The sequence below is a fragment of the Eurosta solidaginis genome, chromosome 2 (genome assembly GCF_040869045.1).
Source record: "Eurosta solidaginis isolate ZX-2024a chromosome 2, ASM4086904v1, whole genome shotgun sequence".
NCBI lineage: Eukaryota > Metazoa > Arthropoda > Insecta > Diptera > Tephritidae > Eurosta > Eurosta solidaginis.
Window position 1 is genome coordinate 188,464,380 of NC_090320.1, and position 27,434 is coordinate 188,491,813.

Sequence of the window (27,434 nt, forward strand, 5' to 3'; positions counted from 1 at the left end):
CACCGTTCGAACGCCTGATTGGAGGAACAAGTTTGAGAGAATGTTAGCCATATAAAGTGAATAAAAGATAAAAATTGAAGAATTAATAAAATTATTCTTGATAATCCCATACAGATTGTCACATTTATTATAATTTTTATGAAAATGTTCATATGAATGTAATATGTTTGTGGATATGTATAACAACAGTCACAACTACCGTGATTGTGTGAAAATTAATTCAAATTTTTATTTTTTGCGTCATGCCAATTAACACAATAAAATAGCAAAGGAATTACTGAATTTACCCACGCTTTAATTTTTGTGGTGCAAACTCATTCATGACGTGAATGTATAAATAAACCAACAAAGTGTGAGACCTGCAGCAATGATTTTTTGTTGCAAGTACTAATGTACCTACAACAAGCGGCAAACTTGAGAAAATAATAAAAATGTGGCTTCTTTAATAAGAAAACATTTTTTAAGCTTACCATAAAGGCGCAACAATAAAATAATTAAACCCCGCCAACAATGCACGCATATTAAAACCATCGAACTAAATACATAAAAATGAATTTAACATAAAATTTAAATAAAAAAACGATGGTAATAAATTAATAAGTAAGTAATATATAATTACAGCAAGCCTATTGGGGGTTATTCGCTGCTACCCCTGTGATCATTTGGAATAATGTCGTAACATTGCAAGATCCCAAAACGTGTGTGAGTGAACTTATGAGTAGTTCCATTGTCACAAAAAAAAAAAAACGAAACCTTTTTAACTTAGTTATTTGACATTCGATTGAGCGGTCTCAGAAACTATTTTATATTTTTTGTCCTTTCAAATCGACTGGGAATGGAATATCACCCTATCTCGGCTGCCGTTTCGAAAACGCTCTATCTCAGAGAGCCTTTAAATTGGTAGCACCAAGGGAGATCAAGTTTTCTTCCTCCTATTCCTCAAACTCTGTGGAGGTCTATTCCTTCGCCTGCTTCCAAAGGTGGCGCCGTGGGTATACTTTCTGGATAGGAGCATCTTTCCCTTGGGTTTATGTTCGTTGCTCCATGCTTGTATCTCAGTTATTTGCCAGTTGTAGCCAAAGGGAATTGTCCGTTTTACTTCATGGCTGAAATTGTTTTCGCTATTAATGGTCATAATTCCAAGATATTTTCAGAGTTGGCTTACCGCTAAAATCTTCAGTTTTTCACCTCGAATTATGGGGAAATTACCTACGACTGACAACTTTACAAAATAGAGACTTTCTCCCTCTCGTTGGTATTGAAACCCCTATTGGTACATTTTAAAATATGCAACTTATATTCGTCACTGCCTTTGCAAAACCATACATCTGGCGGCATTTAAATTTGAAAGGAGAGTAGAAAAACTTATTATTCACCCTTTTTTCTCCAGGAATTTTTTCCATGAAAAATTTAAGTAATCTCTTTTCTAAATATGTTAGCACATAGGCTGGACGATAAGATTTAGCTTATATGTTAGAAATGCCCCTCTTTTCCCCGTATGAAAAAACACATTTATAATTATTTTTTGACGGAGCTATGTAGATGTAATGAGCTCAGAGCTAAAAATTCGCAAGTTTGCTACGGAGGTGGTTTTTCAATTTAACCATATGCGGTTTTACAAAGTACCGACGAGATATACAATGAGGAAATAAGTACAAATTCCAAGAAACTTGATGGCAACATCTGAAACCATCATAGGCCAGCTTTTCTGTGTTCTAATGTACAAATTTTCAACAACAATCAAAACAAAACAGAAATTTTTTTCTGAGACAAAAACAAATCTCTTTTTTGTCTTAAAATTTTTGTTTTTCAGGAACATTGGAGCACTACTTCCAGAATTTTTTTTTTTTTAAACATTTCGAAATGTTAACAGACAGTTTCGATGTCTGGCTTAGATATCTCATCTTAAGTAAGAATTAGTTACTCCGGCTCTTACAATTACTTTCAAATTATAGCACAATATATTCAGAGCAGAAACTTGTTTCATAAACTTCAAGCTGGAGGCATTTTAAAGAAAAAGTATTAGTTCTGTTTTTCTTTCGTATTTATCCCCATTTTAGAGTTTTTGACTGGAAAATAAGGTATCTAAAGTATTAAAACTGCTGTGCATATCTTATATTTTTCCGGAAGGTAACTGCAATATAATTACTTAAAACATATCCAAATAAGGTAAATATCCGAGGCATAACCCTTTAATGAATGGACCTGAGCAATATTCTTATCCCATTCGTAATATCTGAATAATCGCCTGTACAACATATTTAATGTATAAAGAACAGATTTACATACTTAAGCGACATTTTCGATAAATAAAATATAAAATAAAAATAAAATAAAAAAATTTTAAGCACTTCCTTTATATAAATGGACAAAAATCAGCGAAAAATGCCTCATTATATAAAAACATATTCTTGCTAAAGTTTGATTTTTAAATTTTGACATAGAAGTTGCAAAAATATTTATGGGAAGTAAAAATATAAAAGTGGAGCGGACACTACTTGGATTGTAACGTTGGTAGGAAAGGAGATATTATTAGTCAATCAATTGCGCTCCACCTTTATATTTTTACTTCTCATAAATATTTTTGCAATTTCTATGTCAAAATTTAAAAATCAAAGTTTAGCAAGAATATGTCTTTATATAAGGTGACATTATTCGCTGATTTTTGTCCATTTATATAAAGGAAGTGCTTAAAATTTTTTTATTTTATTTTTATTTTCTCCTTTTGTTCCTTTGTCACGGCGTCTTAACCTATCTGTGAAGTTTCATGTTTGTAGCTCAATGAGAAGTTACCTAAAAATCGATCTCAAAACTCCAAATTTCCAAATTCTTATCTAAATATTTCGATCCGTGCGCCATCTAACGGAATTTTTTACCTCTTTTCTTACATTTTCTCGGTGTCTTATCCTATCTGTGAAGTTTTAGAGTTGTAGCTCAATGAGAACATATATAAAAATCAATCCCAAAACTCCCTCCGTTTCGTACGATTTTTCTAAATATCTCATCCCGTGTGCCCCTAGCAATTTTTTTTGTATCGTGTCATCGGATGTCATCGACCTCTGAATTAAGTTTGAAATTTCAAGTATCTAGCTCATCGATAGGTTACTTAAAAGTTGGTTTGAAAATTTTCAAATTATTATCTAATTTTTTCGATCTGCGCCACCTAACAGAAATTTTTCTTTCCCTTTTGTTGCATTGTCACGGTATTCTAACCTATGTGTAAAGTTTCACGTTTGTAGGTCAATGAGAAGCTACTTAGAAAGCGATTGCAAGATTTGTATGAAAAGGGAACAAACATTCAACCGACCTAATATAAAGGAAGTAAAATAGATCGGTACTTTGTGTTAGGATACAAAGTTTCACGTTTCTTGGTGTCTGCATGAGATAGCTATGACCACTAATCAATTATCTGAACAATATGTGACATAAACTTAAGTATTTAATGAAATTTGAAGCTTCTAGCTGTTAAAATGGGGCAGAACATTCGGTTTGTATGGGGTATATAATATATGTACTACATACGTAATCGTTTGGCGAAATTTGAAGGTTATAGCTGTTAAAATGGTGTATAAATTGCAAGATGTTTCTTATCTGAACAATCAGTTGGATGGGACATGTGCTATATGTATGTATATACCGATCTCTAAGATTTTTTCATGGCTTAATCAACTCAGATCTTCATCCTGATCAATTCGGTTTACTTATTGGTGGGTCTATCTCTTCTCCTTTTAGGACTTTTGAGATTCGCGACAAACTTAATATACCATTTCATTTTCATGAAGGGTAAAAAAATGTATCATCCGACAAATAAAATTAACGGAGCGAAAAGTATTGCAATCGAACAACTGACATAATCATATCGCCAACATGGCGTTAACGTCTGCGTCACCATCTCTACGACAGCCGATACAGGCAATATTGATCATTTAAATCGGATCAAAGCAGTAAATCAATAAACTAAAACTATGCAAAGTATTAATGCACGTATGTATATATAATAATTGCATACCATTTAATTGCCTTTGTGATTGAAGGAAAAACGTTTGCTTCTTACTGTAAAATCGTGCAATGCTTTATGTTAAATACGCACATAGTACTTATGGAGAATGCATGAAATCAAAAGCTTGAAAACACTAAAGATTTCAATTTGGATTATATATTGGAAGTTAGTGACTCAATAAAAAAATGATGGCATACTGAAGATTATTATTTACATATACATGTATGTATGTATAGAAGATAAATATCAGAGTTGCAAAACGAATGAACCGCGGTCAACCTCGGACTTCGAAACGGAATGTTTTAAATTGGTATATTAAGTTTGTCACTAATTTCAAAATTGTAAGGAGAAGAGATATACCCTCCAATGAGTATACCGAATTGATCAAGATGTCGATCTGAGTTGATTTAGCCATTTCTGTCTGTCTGCTTGAACGCAAACTAGTCAGCACAGTTATAGACAGTCCCGACCTTATTTGTTTCAAATAAAAATAAATATAATTCGGATGTGTTACTTCTAGTTATGCAAAAAGAGTTAAAATGTTTATTCCTTATATGCGAAAATGCAGACATTGATCTCGCTTAACACAAAATTTGTTACAAAACCAATTAAGGATCAGTATCTATAATTTGTTAGCTATGCAGATTTTGCTTTCTATAAAAGGAGGGTAGTCATAAAAAAGCTAAGAATACTTTCGAAAGAGCAGTATCTGCGTAGGTACTTTGGTTTTGAGTAGGAAGCATGTTGTAATTCGTTTTGGTTTCCTATTAAAAGTGAAGATGGTATGAAATCATGGGGAAAAGAAATTTAGTTAAAGTAAAAATGAAAAATCCACTTCATTATTAAAATAATTTTTCACTGCTGAAAGATATCTTAGCTTACTATTTGATATGTCTGTAACGGGCATAGCACAAAATGGCATACTTGAAAAAGTTTATGCAATCAATATTCGAAATGTGTATTGATTATTTCGAAAAACTTACAGCATGTAGGAATTCACAAAAATTACCGGAAAACTCCAAAACGTACATAGCTTAAGTATTAAAGTGACGAATGAGATAAAAAAATTCAAACATTAATTTGCAATCTTTTCATTTTTAATTGCTTCTTCTATCAGTAAAATAGATATTTACGTAAGCAAGTTTAAAATTTGCTGAAATCCTTTTAATCATGAAGTCATGAAACTCATCATTCCGGGAAAGTTTCTGAAATGACGCGTTCATAAAATAACGATTTTGCCATCTTTATGCAAAATTTTGATCATACCACACCACAATATTTTCGATTTATTTTTCGTTATATACATACTTATTACAAAATGTAAATTAAGGAAAATGTATTTTAAAATTTAAATAGAAATGAATTCAAACCAAAGACCAGAATTAATTATTATTTGAAAATTTCAAATTAAAAATGTTGCCGAATTCAAAAATTTATCAAACACGATGTTTTTTAATGATTTTCAAACGAAAATACCAGTTGTTGTTTTAGCTATAAGGACACGTCCCGAAGGGCTTGGGAGTGTTATCGATATTGGTGTCCTTTGCCGGATGCAGTTACGTTCCGGTAACAAGCACCATTAAGGCACCAGCCCGACCATGTCGGGAACGATTTAGTATGACCACATGAAACCTTCAAGGCCATACTGCCCTCCCACCCTCTAGATCCATGAGGGCTACCTGTGGGCGATCCGTCAGCCTTTCCGTCCACAGAGTCATCCAATAATATAAATTCCATCTATTTATGACTGCTAGACGTTGTCAAGTGCAAAATGTATCCCCACTTTAGCCACCTGATAAGAGTATATTGTGGGTCGGAACATCTTTTTTGACTCGCATAATATGACCACTGTTGATCTCTGTATAAAGCTACTCCCTAAACCTTCTTGGCTGTTTGGCGTCTACTATTATTTCGAAATTATGGCAACCAACATTAATGTGGTTACAAAGACGAGATACCGGATAGAAAAGCTTATTAAACCCAACCGTAAATGAATCATTAGGCCAGATTTTTTCATACTCAAAACTAGAGTTTACGATTTCTCGAAGAGATTTTTCGCGGTCCCGCCTTCTCGCGAGATTCTCGAATCTCGAAACACTCGTAAGGCTCGCGAGCTTCTCGAAATTCAATTTAATCGATTCATTGGCTGTTTTATATAGAGCTTAGGATTTTTTCTCGAGCGCAAGCGAAAATTTCCACAAAACCACAACTAAAAAACTCCGAAATGTACAGAATACCGCCAATGCAGCCACTGAATTTAAAGTCGAGAAGCTCGCGAGTATTACGAGTATTTCGAGATTCGAGAATCTCGCGAGAAATAAAAGTCGAGAAGCTCGTGAGTATTACGAGTAATTCGAGATTCGAGAATCTTGCGAGAAGCCGTGTTCTCGATGTCTCGTTAAAAAAATAAAATATTGGTAACACATTTTTATGTATAATAAATATGTTTTGAGTTAAATGTCATTGGAAAACAATATAATCAAAAAAAATTCACAAGTAAAAGAAAAACAAGTGTATAAATACTGTCCATACAGCAATTTAATTTATGTCCAGAAACTCGCGAGATTTACGATAACTTCGAGACACGAGAATCTCGCGAGAAGTCGAGATCTCGATTTCTCGGGTATCGAAAATCTCGCTTGTGTTCGAGAAGAAATCGTAAGCTCTACTCAAAACCTTTGAGAGTCTCCGCCATCTTGCTCAAAGTATTTGTTAGCCCGAAAATTAGCCACTTAAAAACCGCTATATTTTAAATTATGTAAAACATAGCAAATGAGGGCTTCACTGGATACGTGATTTTGGTAAACTCTGATGGATGCCTCCACTGCATTGGTATAAACAGGTTATTAAGAACATGGTTTCCGGGTTTAAGCGTCAGCTATTTCTAGGAAGAGGTTGTTTACATACTTTGTTAGGAACTGACACACTCCGCATTGTAGAAAAATAGCTATTAAGCAAAGAAAGAAATTATATCTTCCTCTAATAATTCTTAAGTATGTTGCTGAATACCATAAACGGTAATCGGAAACCGAGATAAAATTCAAATTTTTTTGAAACATTAATTAGAAATCCCTTTCCAACGTTTCCCACCTCTATAATTTTGTACCAGATACTGCAATTATTTTGTAGATACCCACATTTTTCAAAAGGGTTTTATGAAAATGTGTATAGTTATTGCAAGGGCGTGAATTAAATATATGATATTAAATGTTACAATTATTCAAAGAGTAAAATTAACCATCACCCTTTTTACTCTGAATTTAATTATTTTGTTAATAACTTAAATTTTATTATAAGTAAAGTTATTTTGTTTGGCGGCCTCGGTGTTGTGGTGGTAGCGTGCTCCGCCTACCACACCGAAGATCCTGAGTTCATGCCTCGGGCAAAGCAAGATACAAATTAGAAAGTTTTTCTAAGCTGGGTCGTCCCTTGGCAGTGATTTGGCAAGCACTCCGAGTGTATTGCTGCCATGAAAAGCTTCTCAGTAAAAACTTATCTGCCTTGCAGATGCCGTTCGGAGTCGGCGTAATGTTGTTGTTGTTATGTCCGTTGGCATTATGTCACTCCGACTTTGAATGATTGCATTGTCATTGGCCCTTGATATATGTGTAAAGTTTTGACTGAGCTTAAAGCTATTAGAAGTGTTCATAAAGGCAATTGACCTTATATTCGTTGAATTTAGGTCACCTCACCATTAAATTATTTTATTGTCGTCGTTCCTTGATACGTGCTCAAAGTTAATATTTACCTCATGGCCATTTGATGTGGTCATAATGTCAATTGACATTATGTCCGTTTACCTTATGTCACCCCAAAATCAAATTATTGTTTTGTCATCGGTCTTTAATAAGTGTACAGAGTTTGAACTAAATCTGTCCGTTTAAAAATGGTCCAAATCGAGTCCAAAGAATCGGTTACATACAACCATAGAGGTGAAGCTCATATAAGGGTTTTAAAAATGCGCATATTTTTACAAAAGGATCAGCTAAGATTTAAACTCAAACAAATTTACTATCGGGATAAAACTTGTAAGGAAGTTGTGTTTTCAGTTGCCGGTGTAATTTTTCAGCAATCCATCGTTTTATGGCATTTGTATTCTTCAAAAGTGTCCAGTAGTGCCTTGCATCTAGTTTCGCATTTTTTTATTATTTTGAAACGAAGAAGTCACTAAAAGCGTTTTTACCTAATTTGAGTTTTTTCGCGATGTTATGGCTCTGCGTTGTTTGTTTCTAATTGAGAGCAAATATTAATCATAAATCGAACGTTAACCACTATCTGTTTCTGTCCTCTAACGTAAAGCACGGATGTTCAGAGTACTGTTAGGACATAAAATTGCTGTTGGCTTTATTGTTCTTATTGATAAATAGTTAAATGCATTTCTCGTTTTCAATACCGGGTTTGTTATTTTTGTAAAGTGCTTTTTTTATTTTATAATTACGTGTAAAAAATTTATATATACATTAAAAAAAACACATCACAATTTATCATCAGCGAACAACTCGGTGTAGGTTTGTGGCTCTATCGCATCAAGTCATTAATATACTTTGAATGTTTCTATTTTAAGATCATTTTATATATCTCATTAGGCCAGGGTCTTTGTTGTCCTCCAAACTTTGCTTTTATTGGAATCCAATGGTACTTGAGTTGTTACATTGATTTTATTGGATTATCAGCCTAGTAATCCTACGGAAGATCACTCCAGTTTTGGAACTTAAAGATTATGCCTTCTCCAAAAGTCATCTGCTAAGCCAATAACATTTCTGCTGACAAGCTTTCACCCCCAAAAATACATTCGGAGGCCTTGTCAAACCATGTCAAAGAGCAACCACGTTTAGATAAACTTGAAATTTGATTTTACTTGTCCCCTGGCTTGAACATAGGTCCCTCGGTATAGTAAGCTAGCAAGCTATCTCTCTACCACGGCAGACGCAAATGATACTGCAAAGCCTTTGATGGTTGGATAAAGAAGCTGAAGGCCTATAATGCATTCTTACAACATCTGAGAAACAAGAGAGGAAGGCATATTCTCTGTCTTTGTTTACAATTAATATATTTTTGTAGATTATTTTGTCTATAATTTAGTAAATAAATCGTTGAGATTAAGCGAATCACAACTGACGAGACGAAATAAAAAGCCAACAAAAGGGTTAACTACCAGCCAATTTAGCAGTATATACCACAAATTTCAGCCACATAGCATCATAAAACCACATATTTATACTAACATTAATATATCACTACCACTTCCCTCTTTGCTAAGATAATTGTTATCTTTACATCTTGTACCAATGACCTCACATTGCAGTCAAAGATGCGCAGTTGGCATTAATATTAAACATTTTTAAAGTCAAAATGAATTTTATATTGGAGCTATTCACCTAGGTGTGCTTATCAGTTTATGGGCTTTTAATTTTTAGTCTAGTACAAAAACAAGACATACTGCACAGTAAAAGTGTTTAACCAGATAAACTGAAAATCATGACGACGTAAACAGACAAATTGTTTTAAATAAATGTCGCATGCAACGAAACAGTGGTAAAAATAAACCTAAGCCCATATAGTGTAATACGGTCACTTATCGGAAACCAGTTTCACTCAAACGATAGTTATGAATCATAAAAATGGCCATCAATAATGGATCTAATGAGTTCGCTTTGTCACTAATATACATCATTAATCAGCTCCACTATTTTAGAGCGTTTGCGATTTAAAAGATGTAGTTCGGTCACAGATGAAATAATTCAAAATCAGTTTTCACTGATTACTTACTTACTTAATTGGCGCTTAACCGTTTAAACGGTTATGGCCGTCCAAAAAGGTGCGCCAGGCGCTCCTTCTCTCTGCCAACCGGCGCAAATCCTTTCCACCTGGTCCTTCCAGCGGAGTAGGGGCCGCCCTCTTCCTCTGCTTCTATAGGCGGGTTCCGATAGAAACGCTTTCTTGGCCGGAGCGTCATCTTTCATTCGCATAACATGGCCTAGCCAGCGCAGCCGCTGCGTTTTAATTCGCTGGACTATGTTGACGACTGCGTATAGCTCGTACCGCTCATCGTTAAATCTTCTTCGGCACTCACCATCGCCAACGCGTAGAGGTCCATAAATCTTTCGAAGAGCTTTTATCTCGAACACTCCCAGAGTCGTTTCACTGATTAAACAAAATAAATTGAATACTTCAAATTTGCGTCGTCCTACTTTTTAATACTCCAAATTGGTGTCAATTATCGCAAAACAGGGATAGATGGCGAGACTTAATGCGAAATGGCCAAATTGGCTCAGGCGGTGGAGTGCCAATTAATATTGATGATGGTGTTTGCCAAACGACTGTCGATCCCGCTTAGAAACACTTTTTTTAAAGTAGTGATGTTGATTTTCTCGGAAAACGACCCAGGTCTTGTGGTGTTGATGGCGAGAAAACTACCACCAAACCACGGCGGCCACCTGCTTACGCAAAGTAAATTTCTGTGAAATCAAATACGGACTGTTCCCAAAAGAAAATGCATACTTTTAATTAACTATTACTCGAAATGTATGTGTCGGATAATTATGGGCTAAACATTTTGAGCTATTCTAGTTATTCTATTAAACTCTTCACCGATAGAATTTTCACAGTTCTGCAGCACGAATTGAAGTACAAGAGCATGAGTGTACAGTTATCTTAGTAAAAATAAATATTTATATTTAAAATCCGCTAAAACTGCACAAGAAGAAGAAGTGGTAAATAGTAATAGTAAGGGTAAGAAGGAACAAATGTTATTCGCGTATCAAAAACGTAAAAAAGGCAGGGACTTGAATGAAATCATATCAGTAGAAACGAATCCATATCTGTACAAAATTTAGCGAAAAAGTCGAGAACCACAAATATATATCCCCACGTACCAATATTATTTTAGTTTAGAAAATTTAACACCTCTTATACTATTTTCACACAGACGGCTTATTGAATAATAAAGGCAATTTTCTACATTAAGACGGTTATTGAGCTCAATCTTCCCTACAAAATTCGAATCTATTATTATTTCATTAGTAGCTAATCGAATGCCTAATGAAGTCAAAAGCACAATGCTACTCTGTTGGTAGCGTTCCGCTTCCGTTTCCGCTTCTTAGTTTTTGGTGTGGTCAGTGCTTAAAAATGTTATTTGTCAAAGCAAATGTCATTGTCTGCATGACGGAACGGTACAAGGTGGCCGCATCGAAAAGCTGATTATAACCTTTTTTATTTGATTTGATACATCAACTACCGGAGCAGTACGATTTTGACATTTGTACATCGAATTTACAAGTACATGGAATTTTTTTTGTTTGTAGGTATGTCACCATGCTTCCACCTTGTATCGTTCCGCCATGATTGTCTGTATCATCCTTCATACTAATCGAGCAGTTACTTCTGTGTGAAAGCAAAAAATTTACGATTTCATTAGCAGGTGAAATGAGATCATTAAGTTTCTGTGTGAAAACAGTATTAGATATATACTTAATATTTTATGAAAATTACACGTAAACTGTACACTTCTTATAACTATATGGAATGGGGCTAACGATAATTTGTAACTATTGCCCACAGTTACTGAATGGGAAATTTTCGTTGACTGTACAATGCAAATTTGCAAGTTCCAGAGTCAATTGAACATTCAGTGTCCCTGCAGTAGTGAAAGGGTTAACCGAGAGAAACATTTACCTGTCAGAAGTCATCGTCAGATTTCGCTCATATTAATCAGCATGGGAGATGAGTGCGAAGAAACTCACATAAAAAATTTCAACAAGATATCGTGTTCAAACACGGATAGATAAACGAACGGACATTGCTGAATAAATTTTTTTTTTCAACCTGATCATTTTAATATATATGTATATAAGTATTTATCTGCATTGGCTTGTGCCGTTACATGATTCAATTACTAGAGGTTTGTTCTTCAATGATGACAGATATTTGACGCTCCCAAATTGAAAAATATGGACGGGTTGCTTTTACGAAGTAAGGAAAACGGGGAATAATTCAATCCCCTTCAGTGAAATTGTAGTATACAAATATCTTTGGTAGTATATTTGTAGTGATAATAAATTTGTAAATGCCAAAAGTTTTTGGGGAAATAATTCGTTTTCTAGTAAATATTTCGTGAATTGATAAAGTTATGTTGGTTTGGTCATTCTTTCAGAAATTGTTTGAAGAATGCCGTACTTTAGAATTTTATTCAAAAATGCACTATCTCAAAATTTGTTTCCAAAACTCCACACATGAGCATAAGTTCAATGCATTTTTTTCATAAGAGGGAGTTAATGAAAAGCATTCTGAGATGTAGCGCTCTTCAATCTACCTTTAATATAGGACGGTTTTGTGACAAATCCTGAATTGGGAAATTTTTGTAAAATATTTTGAGATAGCATGATTTTGAACAGGCAGCCGACATGGGGTGATACGCTACTCAGCAGCCGCAATGAACTGACAAAAACAAAAATAAAATAAAATGGCTTATTGTCGTAGAATTTTATATTCCTACCTTGACTTTGACAGAAGATTTAAGCTTTTGTGCGGTCCTGCTACACAGGGAGTATTCACCTTTTTTTTCTGAAATTTCGGAAAGCCCTTTTCCGTTAAGTATTCATCGAAGCTTTCCGGATAAACCGTTAATTTAGAATATTCGGAATACGTTGATTTGACACTACCTCACGATGTCGGAATATGCATAATATTCCAAATATAAACCGATTCTCCGAATTCTTAAATGGAGACGAATGTTCCTAACATACGGAATTAATAGAACAGAAGGTCGACTTTTAATACGCGCCCGAAAATAAAGTGTCAAAAGACCCGTATTGACCTCGATAACAATAATTCGAAGGCGAAAATAAAAATTTTAGTTCTTTCAAAATGTATTGACGAAAAACCGAAAAATGGCCCAGGGTTGCGTTGGCGGTCTTCAGCCGAGCTTATAAAAAATTATCCTGGCCGGTCCACCAATGAGGTGGGATCAAAATTAAATGCGTGCAAAATCCTTTGTACACAAAATCTTTTTCAGTGTACAAAAACATTACAACAACCACATGAAAATTGCCAACTTCAACTGCAAATATTTCCGGACAAAGATACAATCTTTCTTTTCCGCCTTAGGATTATTGTTGTCGAGGTCACCTCTATCGATATTTTTGGACGCGTATTAGCAGTAGACTCCTGTACTAAACTTTTACCTGAATAAGTTAACATGCCCAATGAGTACATTTCGTTAGGGCATCTCCATTATTTACTAATGACATTTTTACGTGAATCGATTTAATGGTCGAGGTTTTGACGTTGAACGACGAATTTTGAATTGGTTTAGGTTTCGTATGTTCATAGGTTGACGAAAGTGCACGATTTCTTGGTGTCCACACTTTTCATAAAATTGCCCATGTTCAGCCACACTAATTGTTCATGGCATGGTTAATAAATACATCATAAAATTAAAATAAATGTTCTAAGGAATAATGCAATTAAGTAAATATCGGGTATTTGTAAACTGATTGCTTCCTATTTCTACTACTAATATTTTTCGAAAATTCGCAAAGAAACAACTCAGTTGACGGATGTTAATTCGATTTGGGAGCAAAATGGCTGCAATTGTCAAAAAATATGTCTGTCGAGCAAACCTCTTTTGATTGAATCATGGTGCCGTTACAAGCTATCGTTATGTCAACAAAGTTTTGCTCAACTGAGTATAAAAATTGGAGGAAGAAAATGCAAACTCGTAGAACTAAAAGCAAAATAAGGTGTGCACACTTTTTTCGGAACAGTCCTTATACATATAGGGGCGTATTCATAGTCAAACTTAGTTAAGAACTTAAAGTTAGTTACAGCTTTTTGACATAATTTTCTATTGGCTATCTTTCAAAAAAGCTTCAACTAACCTTATATACTAACTAAATTCCGTCTATGAATATGCCCCATAGTGTTACTAAAATGAAATTTAAACTTTGAATTTTTAGTGAAATTCATTACAGCACTCCAAGTTTTTTTCATGCAATCCGCCCATCTATGATAAATTCGTACCAGCACAATTGTATTTAGATATGTATGTATGTGCCTGTGTACATATATTTGCATTTTAGACATTAAATTTGGCAGTTATTCATACCACCAAATCTTTGTGGCAGATTCGTGGGTTTCTCCTTGGCCAACAGCTTCAGCATGCATTTGCCTCCGTTGACGGTGGGAAAGGTATTTCTGTAATGCAGAGATTACCCGCAAGTAACAGTTGTTGTTGTGGATGACGATCGTGACGGATGCGACGGTTTTCAGCTGAGCTTAGGTGATGGAGCCATTAAAACAAGCAATGTATTTGTTATTTTAATTTAAAGGTTTTCGCCATTTGACTTATAACGAGTATCCAAAATTTGTTATGGTTAAAGTGCAGTTAACCCTTGCATCTAAATGTGACAGTTTGGTAAATTAATGTTTTCTAAATGGTGGTGTGTATGTACATACACTTAATATATGTATGTACATATGTGCCCATGTCTTGGGTGTGAAGGTGCAACAACGACTGCCGAAATGTTCTAACTAGAAGTGGCTCCATGTTAGTTTTGGCGCCCTTTTATCTGAAGATAATCGTTTGTATATAGCCCTCCAGCCGGCTATATACAAATGAGAAGTGGCTTTATTTAGTAATATTTTTACCCAATTCCAGGTAAATATTTAGGCTTGCGTCGCATTTGAGCTTAAGTTGAGGACTGACGTTCATCTAAAGTCTGAAGCGTTGTTTCACAACAGTGACACAACTTGAGAAACATAAGGTTCTCAACAGAAGTTCTCAACTCATTTTCACACGTTATGCTCTAATTGGACTCAAATGTAAAATAAAATAAAACATATATAAATGAATTTTAATTTATAACGCCATGTACATATATATTACGGGGACTCATTAAAGCATATAAATTTATATGTTGTAAAATTATGTTATATGAACGCACTTAGTAATGTTCTTGATAAACTTAATTGTCGATCAGCTGTTTTATGGTCAAGGAAAATTGTGATTATTATACAATTAAAAAATTAAAATATCTAGCGAAAAATCAAAACTAAAACGTCTTTATTAAAATTTTCTTGCTGATGTTGGAGATTTTTGATGAAAATGCCCGCTGTTCCTTTGAGTTTACCGCGTTTACAGGATGAAATGTGCGCGTACATTTATACAAATTGTGTAAATGATTTTCAAACAAAATTTGACAGTTTATTTACGCCCTATAAAATTTTATACACTCAGAGAAAAACGCCGTTCTAAAATCCAGCACCACCGAACTCAATTTCAAGATGACCTTACTTTTCTGATCTCAGAAAAACAACCTTGTTTTTGAACTGACAACAATTTTCTTGAAAAGAGAACTGCTGGTCTTAAAATATGAGCAAATGTTCTATTAATGAGAACGATGTTTTTGAATTAAGTTCAAGAAAAAAGAAACGGCACAATTCGTGTGCACTACAATTTTAAACACAACATTTGCACAAGCTATCAAGCAGTTGTAGAACCCAGCGGCTATGATATTGAAGTTGCGATCGTGTGCGCGAGTTCGATCACCGTCAAACTCTGAAGTTTTTCAAACAATTTTTTTATATTCTACTTTTTTAACTCGTATTTTTCGTTCGGTTCCTTTCCCATACGCACAGGTAATTCTCAAACTTGTTATGAAATGTTTTAAATATATATTCAGATTGCATCATCAAACAAGAAGAATTTCTCAATAAGAGAAATATATGAAAAATGCATATTATACGTTTTTTCTAATCTCTTGGGCTTTAATAATAGTTTTATTAATATTTTTATTAATGACAAAAAAAATATTATTAATAAAAACAAGTAAGGAAGGCTAAGTTCGGGTGTAACCGAACATTACATACTCAGTTGAGAGCTGTGGAGACAAAGTAAGGGAAAATCACCATGTTGTAAAACGAACTTAGGGTAACCCTGGAATGTGTTTGTATGACATGTGTATCAAATGGAAGGTATTAAAAAGTATTTTAAGAGGAAGTGGGCCATAGATCTATAGAAGGACGCCATTTAGGGATATCGCCATAAAGGTGGACCAGGCCTGACTCTAGAATTTGTTTGTACGATATGAGTATCAACTGAAAGGTGTTAATGAATATTTTAAGAGAGCGTGGGCCTTAGTTCTATATGTGGACGCCTTTTCGAGATATTGCCATAAAGGTGGACCAGGGGTGACTCTAGAATTTGTTTGTACTATATGGGTATCAAATGAAAGGTGTTAATGAGTATTTTGAAAGGGAGTGGGCCTTAGTTCTATAGGTGGATGCCTTTTCGGAATATCGTTATAAAAGTGGACCAGGGTTGACTCTAGAATGCGTTTGTACGATATGGGTATCAAATGAAAGGTGTTAATGAGTATTTTAAAAATGAGTGGGCCTTAGTTCTATGTGTGGACGCCTTTTCGAGATATCGCCATAAACGTGGACCAGGGTGAGTCTAGAATTTGTTTGTACTATATGGGTATCAAATGAAAGGTGTTAATGAGTATTTTAAAAGGGCGTGGGCCTTAGTTCTATAGGTGGACGCATTTTCGAGGTATCGCCATAAAGGTGGACCAGGGGTGACTCTAGAATGCGTTTGTACAATATGGGTATCAAATGAAAGGTGTTAATGAGTATTTTAAAAAGGAGTGGGCCTTAGTTCTATGTGTGGACGCCTTTTCGAGATATCGCCATAAACGTGGATCAGGGGTGACTCTAGAATTTGTTTGTACTATATGGGTATCAAATGAAAGGTGTTAATAAGTATTTTAAAAGGGCGTGGGCCTTAGTTCTATAGGTGGACACCTTTTCGAAATATCGCCATAAAGGTGGGCCAGGGGTGACTCTAGAATGTGTTTGTACGATATTGGTATCAAATTAAAGGTATTAATGAGGGTTTTAAAAGGGAATGGCCCTTAGTTGTATATGTGAAGGCGTTTTCGAGATATCGACCAAAATGTGGACCAGGGTGATCCAGAACTTCATCTGTCGGGTACCGCTAAGTAAATTAGTAATACCACGAACAGTACTGTTTCCAAGATTCCAAGGGCTTTTGATTTCGCCCTGCAAAACTTTTCATTTTCTTCTACTTAATATGGTAGGTGTCACACCCATTTTACCAAGTTTTTTTCTAAAGTTATATTTTGCGTCAATAGACCAATACAATTACCATGTTTCATCCCTTTTTTCGTATTTGGTATATAATTATGGCATTTTTTTAATTTTTCGTAATTTTAGATATCGAAAAAGTGGGCGTGGTCATAGGCGGATTTCGGCCATTGTTTACACCAATACAAAGTGAGTTCAGATAAGTACGTTAACTGAGTTTAGTAAAGATATATCGATTTTTGCTCAAGTTATCGTGTTAACGGCCGAGCGGAAGGACAGACGGTCGACTGTGTATAAAAACTGGGCGCGGCTTCACCGATTTCGCCCTTTTTCACAGAAAACAGTAATAGTCCTAGAATCTAATCCTCTACCAAATTTCACAAGGATTGGTAAATTTTTGTTCGACTTATGGCATTAAAAGTATCCTAGACAAATTAAATGAAAAAGGGCGGAGCCAACCCCATTTTGAAATTTTCTTTTATTTTTGTATTTTGTTACACCATATCATTACTGGAGTTGAATTTTGACATAATTTACTTATATACTGTAAAGATATTAACTTTTCTTTTAAAATTAGAATTTAAAAAAAAAATTTTGTTTAAAAGTGGGCGTGGTCGTTCTCCGATTTTGCTAATTTTTATTAAGCAGACATATAGTAATAAGAGTAACGTTCCTGCCAAATTTCGTCATGATATCTTCAACGACTGCCAAATTACAGCTTGCAAAACTTCTAAATTACCTTCTTTTAAAAGTGGGCGGTGCCACGCCCATTGTCCAAAATTTTACTATTTTTCTCTTCTGCGTCATAAGTTCAACTCACCTACAAAGATTCATCGCTTAATCCATATTTGGTAATGAATTATCGCACTTTTTCGATTTTTCGAAATTTTCGATATCGAAAAAGTGGGCGTGGTTATTGTCCGATATCGGTCATTTTAAACAGCGATCTGAGATGAGTGCCCAGGAACCTACATACCAAATTTCATCAAGATACCTCAAAATTTACTCAAGTTATCGTGTTAACGGACAGACGGACGGACGGACGGACGGACATGGCTCAATCGAATTTTTTTTCGATACTGATGATTTTGATATATGGAAGTCTATATCTATCTCGATTCCTTTATACCTGTACAACCAACCGTTATCCAATCAAAGTTAATATACTCTGTGAGCTCTGCTCAACTGAGTATAAAAATAAATAAATAAATAAATGGTACCCTCCCACTCCTACCAATGATCAAGCACAAACCGTTCTTGAATTGAGAACGAAAACTGTTAAATCGACCACAAATCGTTCTCGAAGCGTGAGAACGAAAAATCTTAAATCAAGCCCAAGTAGTGCTGGAAATGAGCACAGAAGGTTCACACATCAATACCAAACTGGTCATAAAATACGAACGGTGTGCTTAGGAAAACTGTTCTTAAAACAAGCCCATCGGTCACGAGTTAAGAAAAAACGTACTTAACAGACTTTTGCCAACGAATGTTCTCAATTTTGAACTTGTTTCTTTCGTTTTAGAATGTTTTTTTCTCTGAGTGTACGTTTACACACTCTATAATCCATTTTAATGAGTCCCCTTATGTACTTACTTGTATAGTTCGCACACCTAGGTAGGGTCTTCTAATAGTGCGAACAGACTACATAAAAGTCCAGCACAAAAACTGTTCTATTCCAAACTTAACTTTAACTTTTAATTATTTTTTCCTAACAGCCACGAGAATTGTATTATATAAACATCTGCACAGTTTTGCAATAGCTATATCACATGGACAAATAACTTGAATTTCCCAAAACTTGCTTATGATGGACTCAGCAAGTTTGATATGTATCGACTCGATCGTATATGAATGACTTATTGCCTTTGAAAATGAATTAAGCTAAAGTTTATTATCAACATTTTTTTTTTCAGCAGTACAAGGTAATACAAATTTAACGATGGATGTATCAATAGAACTATGTACCTACCAGCTTTTGCTGAGAGAATGACAAATAGCGTAAAAAAAATCTCAATAAACTTTAAAAAAAAAAACATAAAATATCATTCAACACACAAAAAAACAGAGTTTTGTAGAAGATGCCTTCACTTACATAATCAAAAAATTGTTACCACTAGCACTGCTATAACAACAGTATGCATCGCTACTAAATCCGAAGTCTCGTTTGTCTTTGCTTCCACTTTATGCATGTATGTCTTGCCTAATTCACCATTCTCATTCTCATTCTTGGTAACTGTGTCTATGAGCACAGCATCATCTCGATTTGCAAAATCGATTAGTGCGGCAAAAATTTTTATATCACAACAGGTGAATAGTTGAAGGCATAATGGACTTCACGGCCGGCGACAGAGACTCTATTGCATGCGATGATATCACCTCTCAAATGACCATACCTATGGCTGAAACAATAAAAACAAATGATTACATGGTCGGTAATAGAAAAAGTCAAAACGATGCTAACAGCAGTAGTGAAGTGCTGTACAAAAAACTAGAATCAACTCAAGTTAAACAAAGAGCCCGTATAGCTGAGGGTTTACGCCGCCAACAAACCATTTACCCGCACGGACTGAATATCAACATCGAAACAGGGTCTAATGAAAATCAAACAAACTCAAATTCCAATTCCAATAGCGATATGAACTCCAGCTGTGACTATTCAAGAGCTTCCACATTGCGCAGCAGTTGGGATGGCAAATACCTTATCAAACACAGCAAAACAACAAGTAGTAAGTGTAATGAATATGTTAACCACACCTCAAATGACAGGAATTCAGCGCCAGATGCCTGTCACCGCAAATATCGCATTAGTATGATCAGCAGCCCAGAAAATCTAGCTAAACTGCAAATGCGACGTTATAAATATCCCCTCACCGGTAACTACTATTTGGACACTCAAGACGTAGCGAGTAGCAAGCACCCGCCACCGCTGCCAGTACTACGTACATATCTACAACGTTTTGGTCGTTGGAAATACTTACGCTGGCCTATAATATTTTTGGCTTGCACACTCCTTTTCTTCGGCATTATAACATATTGCATTTGGCTGCATGATGTTAGTGTAGCTAGAGAGCGTTATCATCAAAGACGCCAAGAGCTGGGTAAACAGGAGGAAATATCTGGTAATGAAGCGCAAGTTATCAGCTTTGTTGCTAATTCGGTGGACGCTAAGAAGTCTAATGAAACTCATGAAACCACAACTGTTCATATAACTACTGATACTTTTGTGGATGTTGTAACTGAATACAATCAGCCACTTCTGCACCAATCGACAGTATTACGCGCAATCACCACTCACATAAACCAATCTCCAAAAGAACAGAAACTTGCTACATTCGAGTATGCGAAACCGTCAAAAGGTGCAATTACAACGGACAAAGAACTAATCAAAGATCGGGATAGGGGGACAGGAGAAACTACATCTGAATCGACAATATATGCGGGTGCCGAAGCAGCACATATACTGCATTATGGTGGATTCAACGAACACCAGAACAGCTTTGGGGTACCAATAGAAGATGCTCATCATTTGCTTAGATTATTCAATAATGTAAGTAGGTATCAATGTCACCAATGAAAATAATGGCGGTTGTAAATGTAGGCCAACTATATATGTATGTATCTTAACGAAAAGTGTATAATATATACGTATGTACATGCAATACCTATGCACATATCGACACCCCAAAACTATACTTAGATAAACAAAGAAGAGCCTTTATTAGGATTGTTTTCCCGATGCGCGCACCTCCCTAGAGAGGCTCCGGAAACTTTATCAAATGAGTGTGATCCTTTAGATTCAGTAAATAAGCGTTTTGGAAGTCCCCAAATTTTACCTCAGAAAATCCGTAAAGACTTCGTATGGACTCCCCTTTCCATCTACGATAAAAAAAGGATTCCTAAAACCTTTCGAAAATAATCTATCGTTTGGTTTTTATTAAATTAGATATTTGAGCTACTTACTCTTTTTTTTAAAGACGAATACAAAATAAGCACATAAGCTTAACAATTATTGAAAAACAAAGGATCACTCCCGTTTTGATCTTTTATTATATTCCGAGGCTCCTCCGAGAATATTTTGGGTGAGTCCCTTTTGGCTCTACTTCGGTGGGTATCGTGCAAAAACCAATCAAAAGTTATGGGCAAAAATTAACTTCCAAAATTGAAAAACTTCTGCAGAATAAAAATTTGCAGAGCTATATCTGAGAATCTCAATATCGACCGAAAGAAATCGATGATGACCTAGAGGCTATATATAACCCATGAAGGCAATAGAAGTATAGTAATATAATGTCACCATAGACGCCATATATAAATGTCAGGCAATTTATATTCTAATTTCTTTTATAGATGTGTCATTTTAAGATCTAACCTCACAATTTAAGACAGGAGGCTGGAAGCTTGAATACATCTTTATTTTGGAATTACATACATAGGTGACATTACAAGTCACAATCAATCGTGCGTGTGCGTCTTGAGTTATTCGAGGTCAAAATTAGCTTAATTGTTTTCTGAAATATATCGTTTCCTATATATCAATAGAATTCTCTCCCTGAAAGTAATCCCGAATTTTTTCGAAGCAATACACACATTTTTTTAAGACAATCACTTAAATAATCCCGAAATGTTTTCTAAGCAAATTATGAAACGGCCACGAAAACAAGACCGTGAAAATTCACAAAAAACGTTCCGAAAAAGTTTCAAGATATAACCGAAACAGGCTGAAATTGTTGCCAAACTTAATTTGAAATAACCCCACATTGTCTGAATAATGCCGAAGTAATCCCGTCCCAGGGCGGTGGTGGTAGCGAGCCCAGTCTACCACACCGAAGGTCATAGGTTCAAGTCCCGAACAAAGCAACACCGAGAATTATTTATTTATTTATTTCTGCCATAAAAAAGCTACAAAAACTGGAAGAAAAGCTCGGCCTAAACCTCCTCGAAGAAAAATTGCGCCAAGTACTCCTTTACTCAATTTCGTCAACAGTTCCGAAACAATTCCAAATGGTTTCCGAATAGACACGAGACATTTCAAAATGGTTCTTAACTATTTCCAGTATGGTCCCGAAGAAGCACCTAATGTTCAAATAGTCTTAAAAATGTCCTAAAGCAATTCATTTGTCACAGTTCTGAAATAATCCCGCAGATATTCGAACTGACCACCAGGCAGTTCCGATATCATTACGAAAAGCAGGGGAGTTCGTTACAGTCATTCGAAAATACCAAAATTGACCCCAAAACAGTCTGAAATTATTTAAAAAAAAAATCACTAACTGGTTCCCCGACATATTTCAGAGAAGCTTTTCGTCGAAACCTGAAGACACTGAAGTAATGCCGAGGGCCTCTTCAAAATTGTCACGAAATATGTATAACCTCGTGAATTAAAAGTATCTTTGTAATACCTGCCTAAAATGAGCCAAATCAGTTCGTTACCAAACTCAAATTTTCGTAAGAGAGTTTATAAAATTTATATAGCACAGCCAAACACACATTTTGGTGTCGGAGAAGAACTATTGAACTATTTTTGTGGCGCTGATTTCAAAAGTGTCTTTCTTTTCATCGTAGCAGCTCTAATTTTCAACATAGCTTTGGCGGGGCAAGCTTATTTAATTTGCAGAACAGAAAAAGTTTTGTATACCTTTCAGAAAAATTAAATGGTCAATACTAAGTTTGGTCCGAATCTCGAAAATTGTAAGTCCTTAAAGGAGAAGAGGTAAACCCACCAATAAGTATACAGAATTGATCAGGATGACGAGCTGAGTTGATGTAGCCATATCCGTCTGTCTTTCTGTTTGAACGCAAACAAATCCTTTAGTTTTTGAAATGTCTCGAAGAAGTTCAGTGAGCGGGTATATTTGGGTGTCAGATTAATCATTTGTCACGGAGTTCTTAAATATAAGGCAAATATTGTTGTCTGATAAAACTGCCAAGATCAGTCATATGTATATATTTCGTAGCGAATTTTATAAATTCTTTATTATTTTGCACCTTATTTTATCGTTCGATTCTATAAACTGCCGAATAAATAACTCAAATATTCAGTATAGCAAAATTTACTTTATGGACACCACTACTTTGGTAGCATTACCTCACAGTCAAATTACACGCGTACTTATAGCGTGTTAAAATAAAATTTATTGATTATTCCTCAATTTGCGCTTTTATACTCTCAGTTACCTCGCTCGCCTAATTCTCCTAAGGTCTAGACCATGGCGAAACTATACAAGGAGGCAGCGCGGTGACATATATCTTAATATATAAAAATCACGTGTCACTATGTTTGACCGCGATGGACTCCTAAACTACTGAACCGAGCCCGGGGTTTCTGAGGGGGCCCGCGATTTAGAGGTACTATGACATTTTTTCTTAATTCAGGAGAGTCTTTAGTTGTTCCATGTGCAATTTTTAAGCCGAATTTCAAAAGCATCGAAAATCTACCTTTCGTTTTAATATTATAGTGAAGTGTGAAAAATAAAAATCTATATATATAAAAAGAAAGGCTAAAATGTGTGTTAGTTGGTCGCCGGTGTTTCACACAAGTTGCGTAAACCTCACGCGGTGGTTACTACATAGGTTTGGTTGCGATCGACGTACAAGGTCTCGAGATATAGGCCGAAAGGTGGACCCGAGTACCCCTAGAATGTGTTTATAGAATATGGATAACAAATGAAAGCTGTTGATGAGTGCTTTAGTACAGAGTAATATATTATCCAGAGACGGACTGGGACTGGGATTAGGACTAGGACTGGGACTGAGACTCGGAGTGGGACTGGGACTGGGACTGGAATAAAATACATACCACCCTCTGGGACAGGCAATAAGGGGTGCAGAAGAATGAGAAGATATTGAGAGAAGAGAAAAGGAGATTGGGAAAGAGATAGAATGAGGCGAAGATGGAGATAGATGAAGCGAAAAAGACGGAGGCGGGAATGAATAAAAGGATTAGAAAAAAGTAAAGAGGGGGAGAGGGCAGAGTCAGACGGAAAATCTTATTAAAATGTATGCAGATAGGCCAAATTTAGGGCAGAACAACGTCTGCCGGGTCTTCTAGTACAAATATAAATACAAATTGCATGTAATTTGTTTTTGTAAATCGATGGACTAATGTCAGAATCGTACTTCGCCGGAAGTTGAAGTGTCAAATCATATTGAAAAAGTACCAATCAGCTGATTTCCGGCGGTCACCTGTTCCTGGTGTCTAGACTTTTCACGAACAGCCTTTTCGAAACCATTTCGGTACCAAAATATTATTGGATTAGCGCGACTGCCACGGGCCCGTCGATATCCTATACATTTTTTTTTAGTAATACATCACAAATTCAGATGTAAGGGTTTTTGGTGGACCTTTTGATTAAGTATGTATGTATTAAATATTTTAGGGACCTATGGTTTATTGCTGACTTCCAAATCAACAAAGCAGTTGGAAACTTGTAAGGTAATTTAGGGATGAAAGCACCACAGAGAGCACAAGGATCAATTCAAAAGGCCAGCTTTCGCGTCAGATACATTTAAAATCAGTTGTAACTTCTCCGGCACAATTTTTTTGGGGTTGTGCTATTTTTTTGAACCATAGATAACACAACCCAAATTTGAGTTCAATATACGTTTTATAAAACAGTGAGTTTTTATATAAACTGAAGTGGCGCATTTCTCATAAAATAATAAATACTATGGGAGACTCAAATTTTGATTTTGATCTAAATAAAAAATTTCATTCAATTTTTTTCACTTATCATTGATGCAGAGAGTTATTGGTCTGTAAGTTGTTATTAGGAACAAATCACAACTACGTAGAAGACGATTATTGGTCGCGACTTCCTTCTGAAACGAACTAACTAATCCCGGGCATATCCAAGGTGTAGTTCGTACTTGCATAGCGGCGCCAATGGTCAATCTTAACAAAAATTCATGTTGGCTTTGCCAACAATTGACAACTTTATTTACAAAACTTTAACGGCAATAACTTTTGCCTCTAGATATTTTCATCAGACCAACCCGTCTCTACTACGAAATCGTTAACAAAAGTTTCACCCACGATACCACCTGTAACACAGTTCAAACCAACTCATGCAATGTCGTCAGGTTTTCGTTCTACTGTTCAAGACAATGGATGTTATTCAACATCGCTATCGATGTGCCAAGGTGTGTTGGACTATGATCTTACATATAACTCCACAACAAAATTACAATTAAATGATGAAACGGCGTTTCGGAAGTTGATTGAATCGAATTGCTCGGCACGTGCGCTAGAGTTTATTTGTGTGACATTGGAACCTGAATGTAGGCCCTCGCATATTGGTATACTACCTCCGTGTCGTAGAATTTGCAAAGGTATTTTTTAATGATTTATTAATTTCCTTAAATCTTTATTTGCTTTCTAACCCGAATTCAATAAAAAATTGGATTTCCAGCTGTTGTAGAAGCGTGTTCCATCGTCATCGCAAATTGGGATGTGCTTAATGAGCTCTTCGATTGTGGTGTTTATCCAGATTCCAGTGATCCACATAAATGTGAAGATCCCACGAGAAGGCACGATCAATGCTTTGATCATGAATTTTCATGCTACGATCGCTCCTGCATACCTCAACAATGGCAATGTGATAACATCAAGGACTGTGCGGCTGGAGAGGACGAAGAAAGTTGTCTGATTTGTGATCATCAGGATGAGTTCCGCTGTCGTTCAAACGAAAAGTGTGTACCTGGATCGGTGCGTTGTGATCTTAAATATGATTGTTTTGATGGTTCAGACGAGGAAGAATGCGACGAATATGGTTCTGGTGAAGAGGCAGCCTCTGCTTTTGATGAAGCTGCCTTAAATTCATTTCCACGAGTTTTCTCGTATACAAGTTTTCTCTCACCCAATCAGTCTAACGAAGGCTTGTACACCTACATTACAGCTGCAACTAATGATGAAAATGGAACTAAGTTTCAAGTGCACGAAATTACTAATCGTACTAGAGGCATTTCCACGGAAGAGGTGACAAATAGCGTGCCGGACGAAGGTCCAAAAGGGTTTGGTAAGTGTACTTGCAAAAAAACTTGTAGTAAGATTTTCAAAAATAACCTTTTTTTCAGTTAACTTTCGTGACAGCAAAGAAATCATGCTGACGAGTGACACAGAAAACAATTTCAAATACTCCTCTGCTGCCACCACATCCCGCCACCTACTTCGTAATCGCAACACGAGTGTTAATCAAAATAAATTATCGTTTGGAGTAACACCACCTTTAAAACCTGAAGCTTCAATGCGAATTTCCGTTACAAACGAACCACCCACGCCACCCAAAAATGACACTGCAAACAACAAACATCCCCTGAGTCCAACTTGTGCACCGCACCAGTTGCGTTGTGTAAGTGGTGAATGCATTACAGTCAATCAACTTTGCGATAAGGTAAGCGCTTAGAAAACACAACCAAATACCTAATTTAGTAAAGTATGCATTTTACAGATAATGGACTGTCCGGATGGTGCTGATGAACTAATGTGTATTTACAAGGAACAGCGCAGCTCCACCTCAACAACATTGCGCAGCAGTACGGACAGTGCCTTACGTAGTAGAAGAGTTCGCACGCAGCCAACCATAATATCGACGACCATTAGATATGAAAGACGTTCCTCTGCTCGAAATACTATAAAACGAAAAGTAAATCCTTGATGCTCCAACAACACTTCTGTGGCCTATATGTCCGTAGAAAATGCCTCTGCGTTTATATACTTAAGTTGAACTCGAAAGCTGATTGAATATCTTAGCAACCTGTGAATTATTTCTGTTTGTCAAGTCCTCCATGTTACTACTTTTTTTCTTGTATGACAGGTTCTATCATATGATTTCTATGATATAAACATATATGTCTACATAAGTTAGTTAACGAATAATGCATTGGTTAGATGTAAATAAGCAATTCTAATGTTTGTACATGTTTTACAGTGTGTACCTGTGGTTTTTGCTATTGTATGTATGTAAAAAACAAAAACTGTTTTAGATTAACGTAATTATTTAGAAACAGTTTAGTGCTATCATTTTAAAGTATTAGTACATCACTTCTTAAGTATGTTAGATAAAGAATTGTAAATAATTTTGCCTGTATTTTATTTATAAATAGCTGGAAGAAAAAATGAAGCCCTCCCTAGGAACTTACTCAACTTTTTTTCTTCCTGAAGGAAGTTTTGTAGCTAGAAATCCAAATGATCGTCTTAGGCCAATGGAAGCCGGATAAACATTCCGAGTTTACTGTAAGCTTATTACATATAGGGATGAGCTCGTACTTTTTTAAAGAGTACATGTACTCTTTTTTATGCAAAGTACTTTATTATTGACATACTTTAAAA

General features: G+C 35.6%; 1 protein-coding gene across 6 annotated transcripts; it reads left to right on the forward strand.

The window, feature by feature from the left end:
* Positions 1–27,175, forward strand: LOC137240391 (uncharacterized). 6 transcript variants are annotated; one of them, XM_067766596.1, is made up of 6 exons: positions 1–600; positions 19,021–20,654; positions 25,081–25,435; positions 25,516–26,121; positions 26,180–26,496; positions 26,554–27,175. In XM_067766596.1, the coding sequence occupies exons 2-6, from the start codon at positions 19,434–19,436 to the stop codon at positions 26,758–26,760; spliced, it is 2,706 nt and encodes a 901-aa protein (XP_067622697.1). In that variant the 5' UTR covers positions 1–600; positions 19,021–19,433; the 3' UTR covers positions 26,761–27,175. The 6 variants fall into 6 exon arrangements, with proteins under 6 accessions (XP_067622697.1, XP_067622698.1, XP_067622699.1 ...); XM_067766597.1 differs by having other exon boundaries at positions 19,024–20,654; XM_067766598.1 differs by having other exon boundaries at positions 1–585.
* The last annotated feature ends 259 nt before the right edge of the window (positions 27,176–27,434 follow it).

Excerpts from the sequence above, each read along its gene's own strand:
- LOC137240391 (XM_067766596.1), top strand. The coding sequence starts at position 19,434 with ATGGACTTCACGGCCGGCGACAGAGACTCTATTGCATGCGATGATATC. Across the intron at positions 25,436-25,515 it reads GTGTCGTAGAATTTGCAAAG|CTGTTGTAGAAGCGTGTTCC; the intron begins GTATTTTTTAAT and ends TTGGATTTCCAG. Across the intron at positions 26,497-26,553 it reads TCAATCAACTTTGCGATAAG|ATAATGGACTGTCCGGATGG; the intron begins GTAAGCGCTTAG and ends TGCATTTTACAG.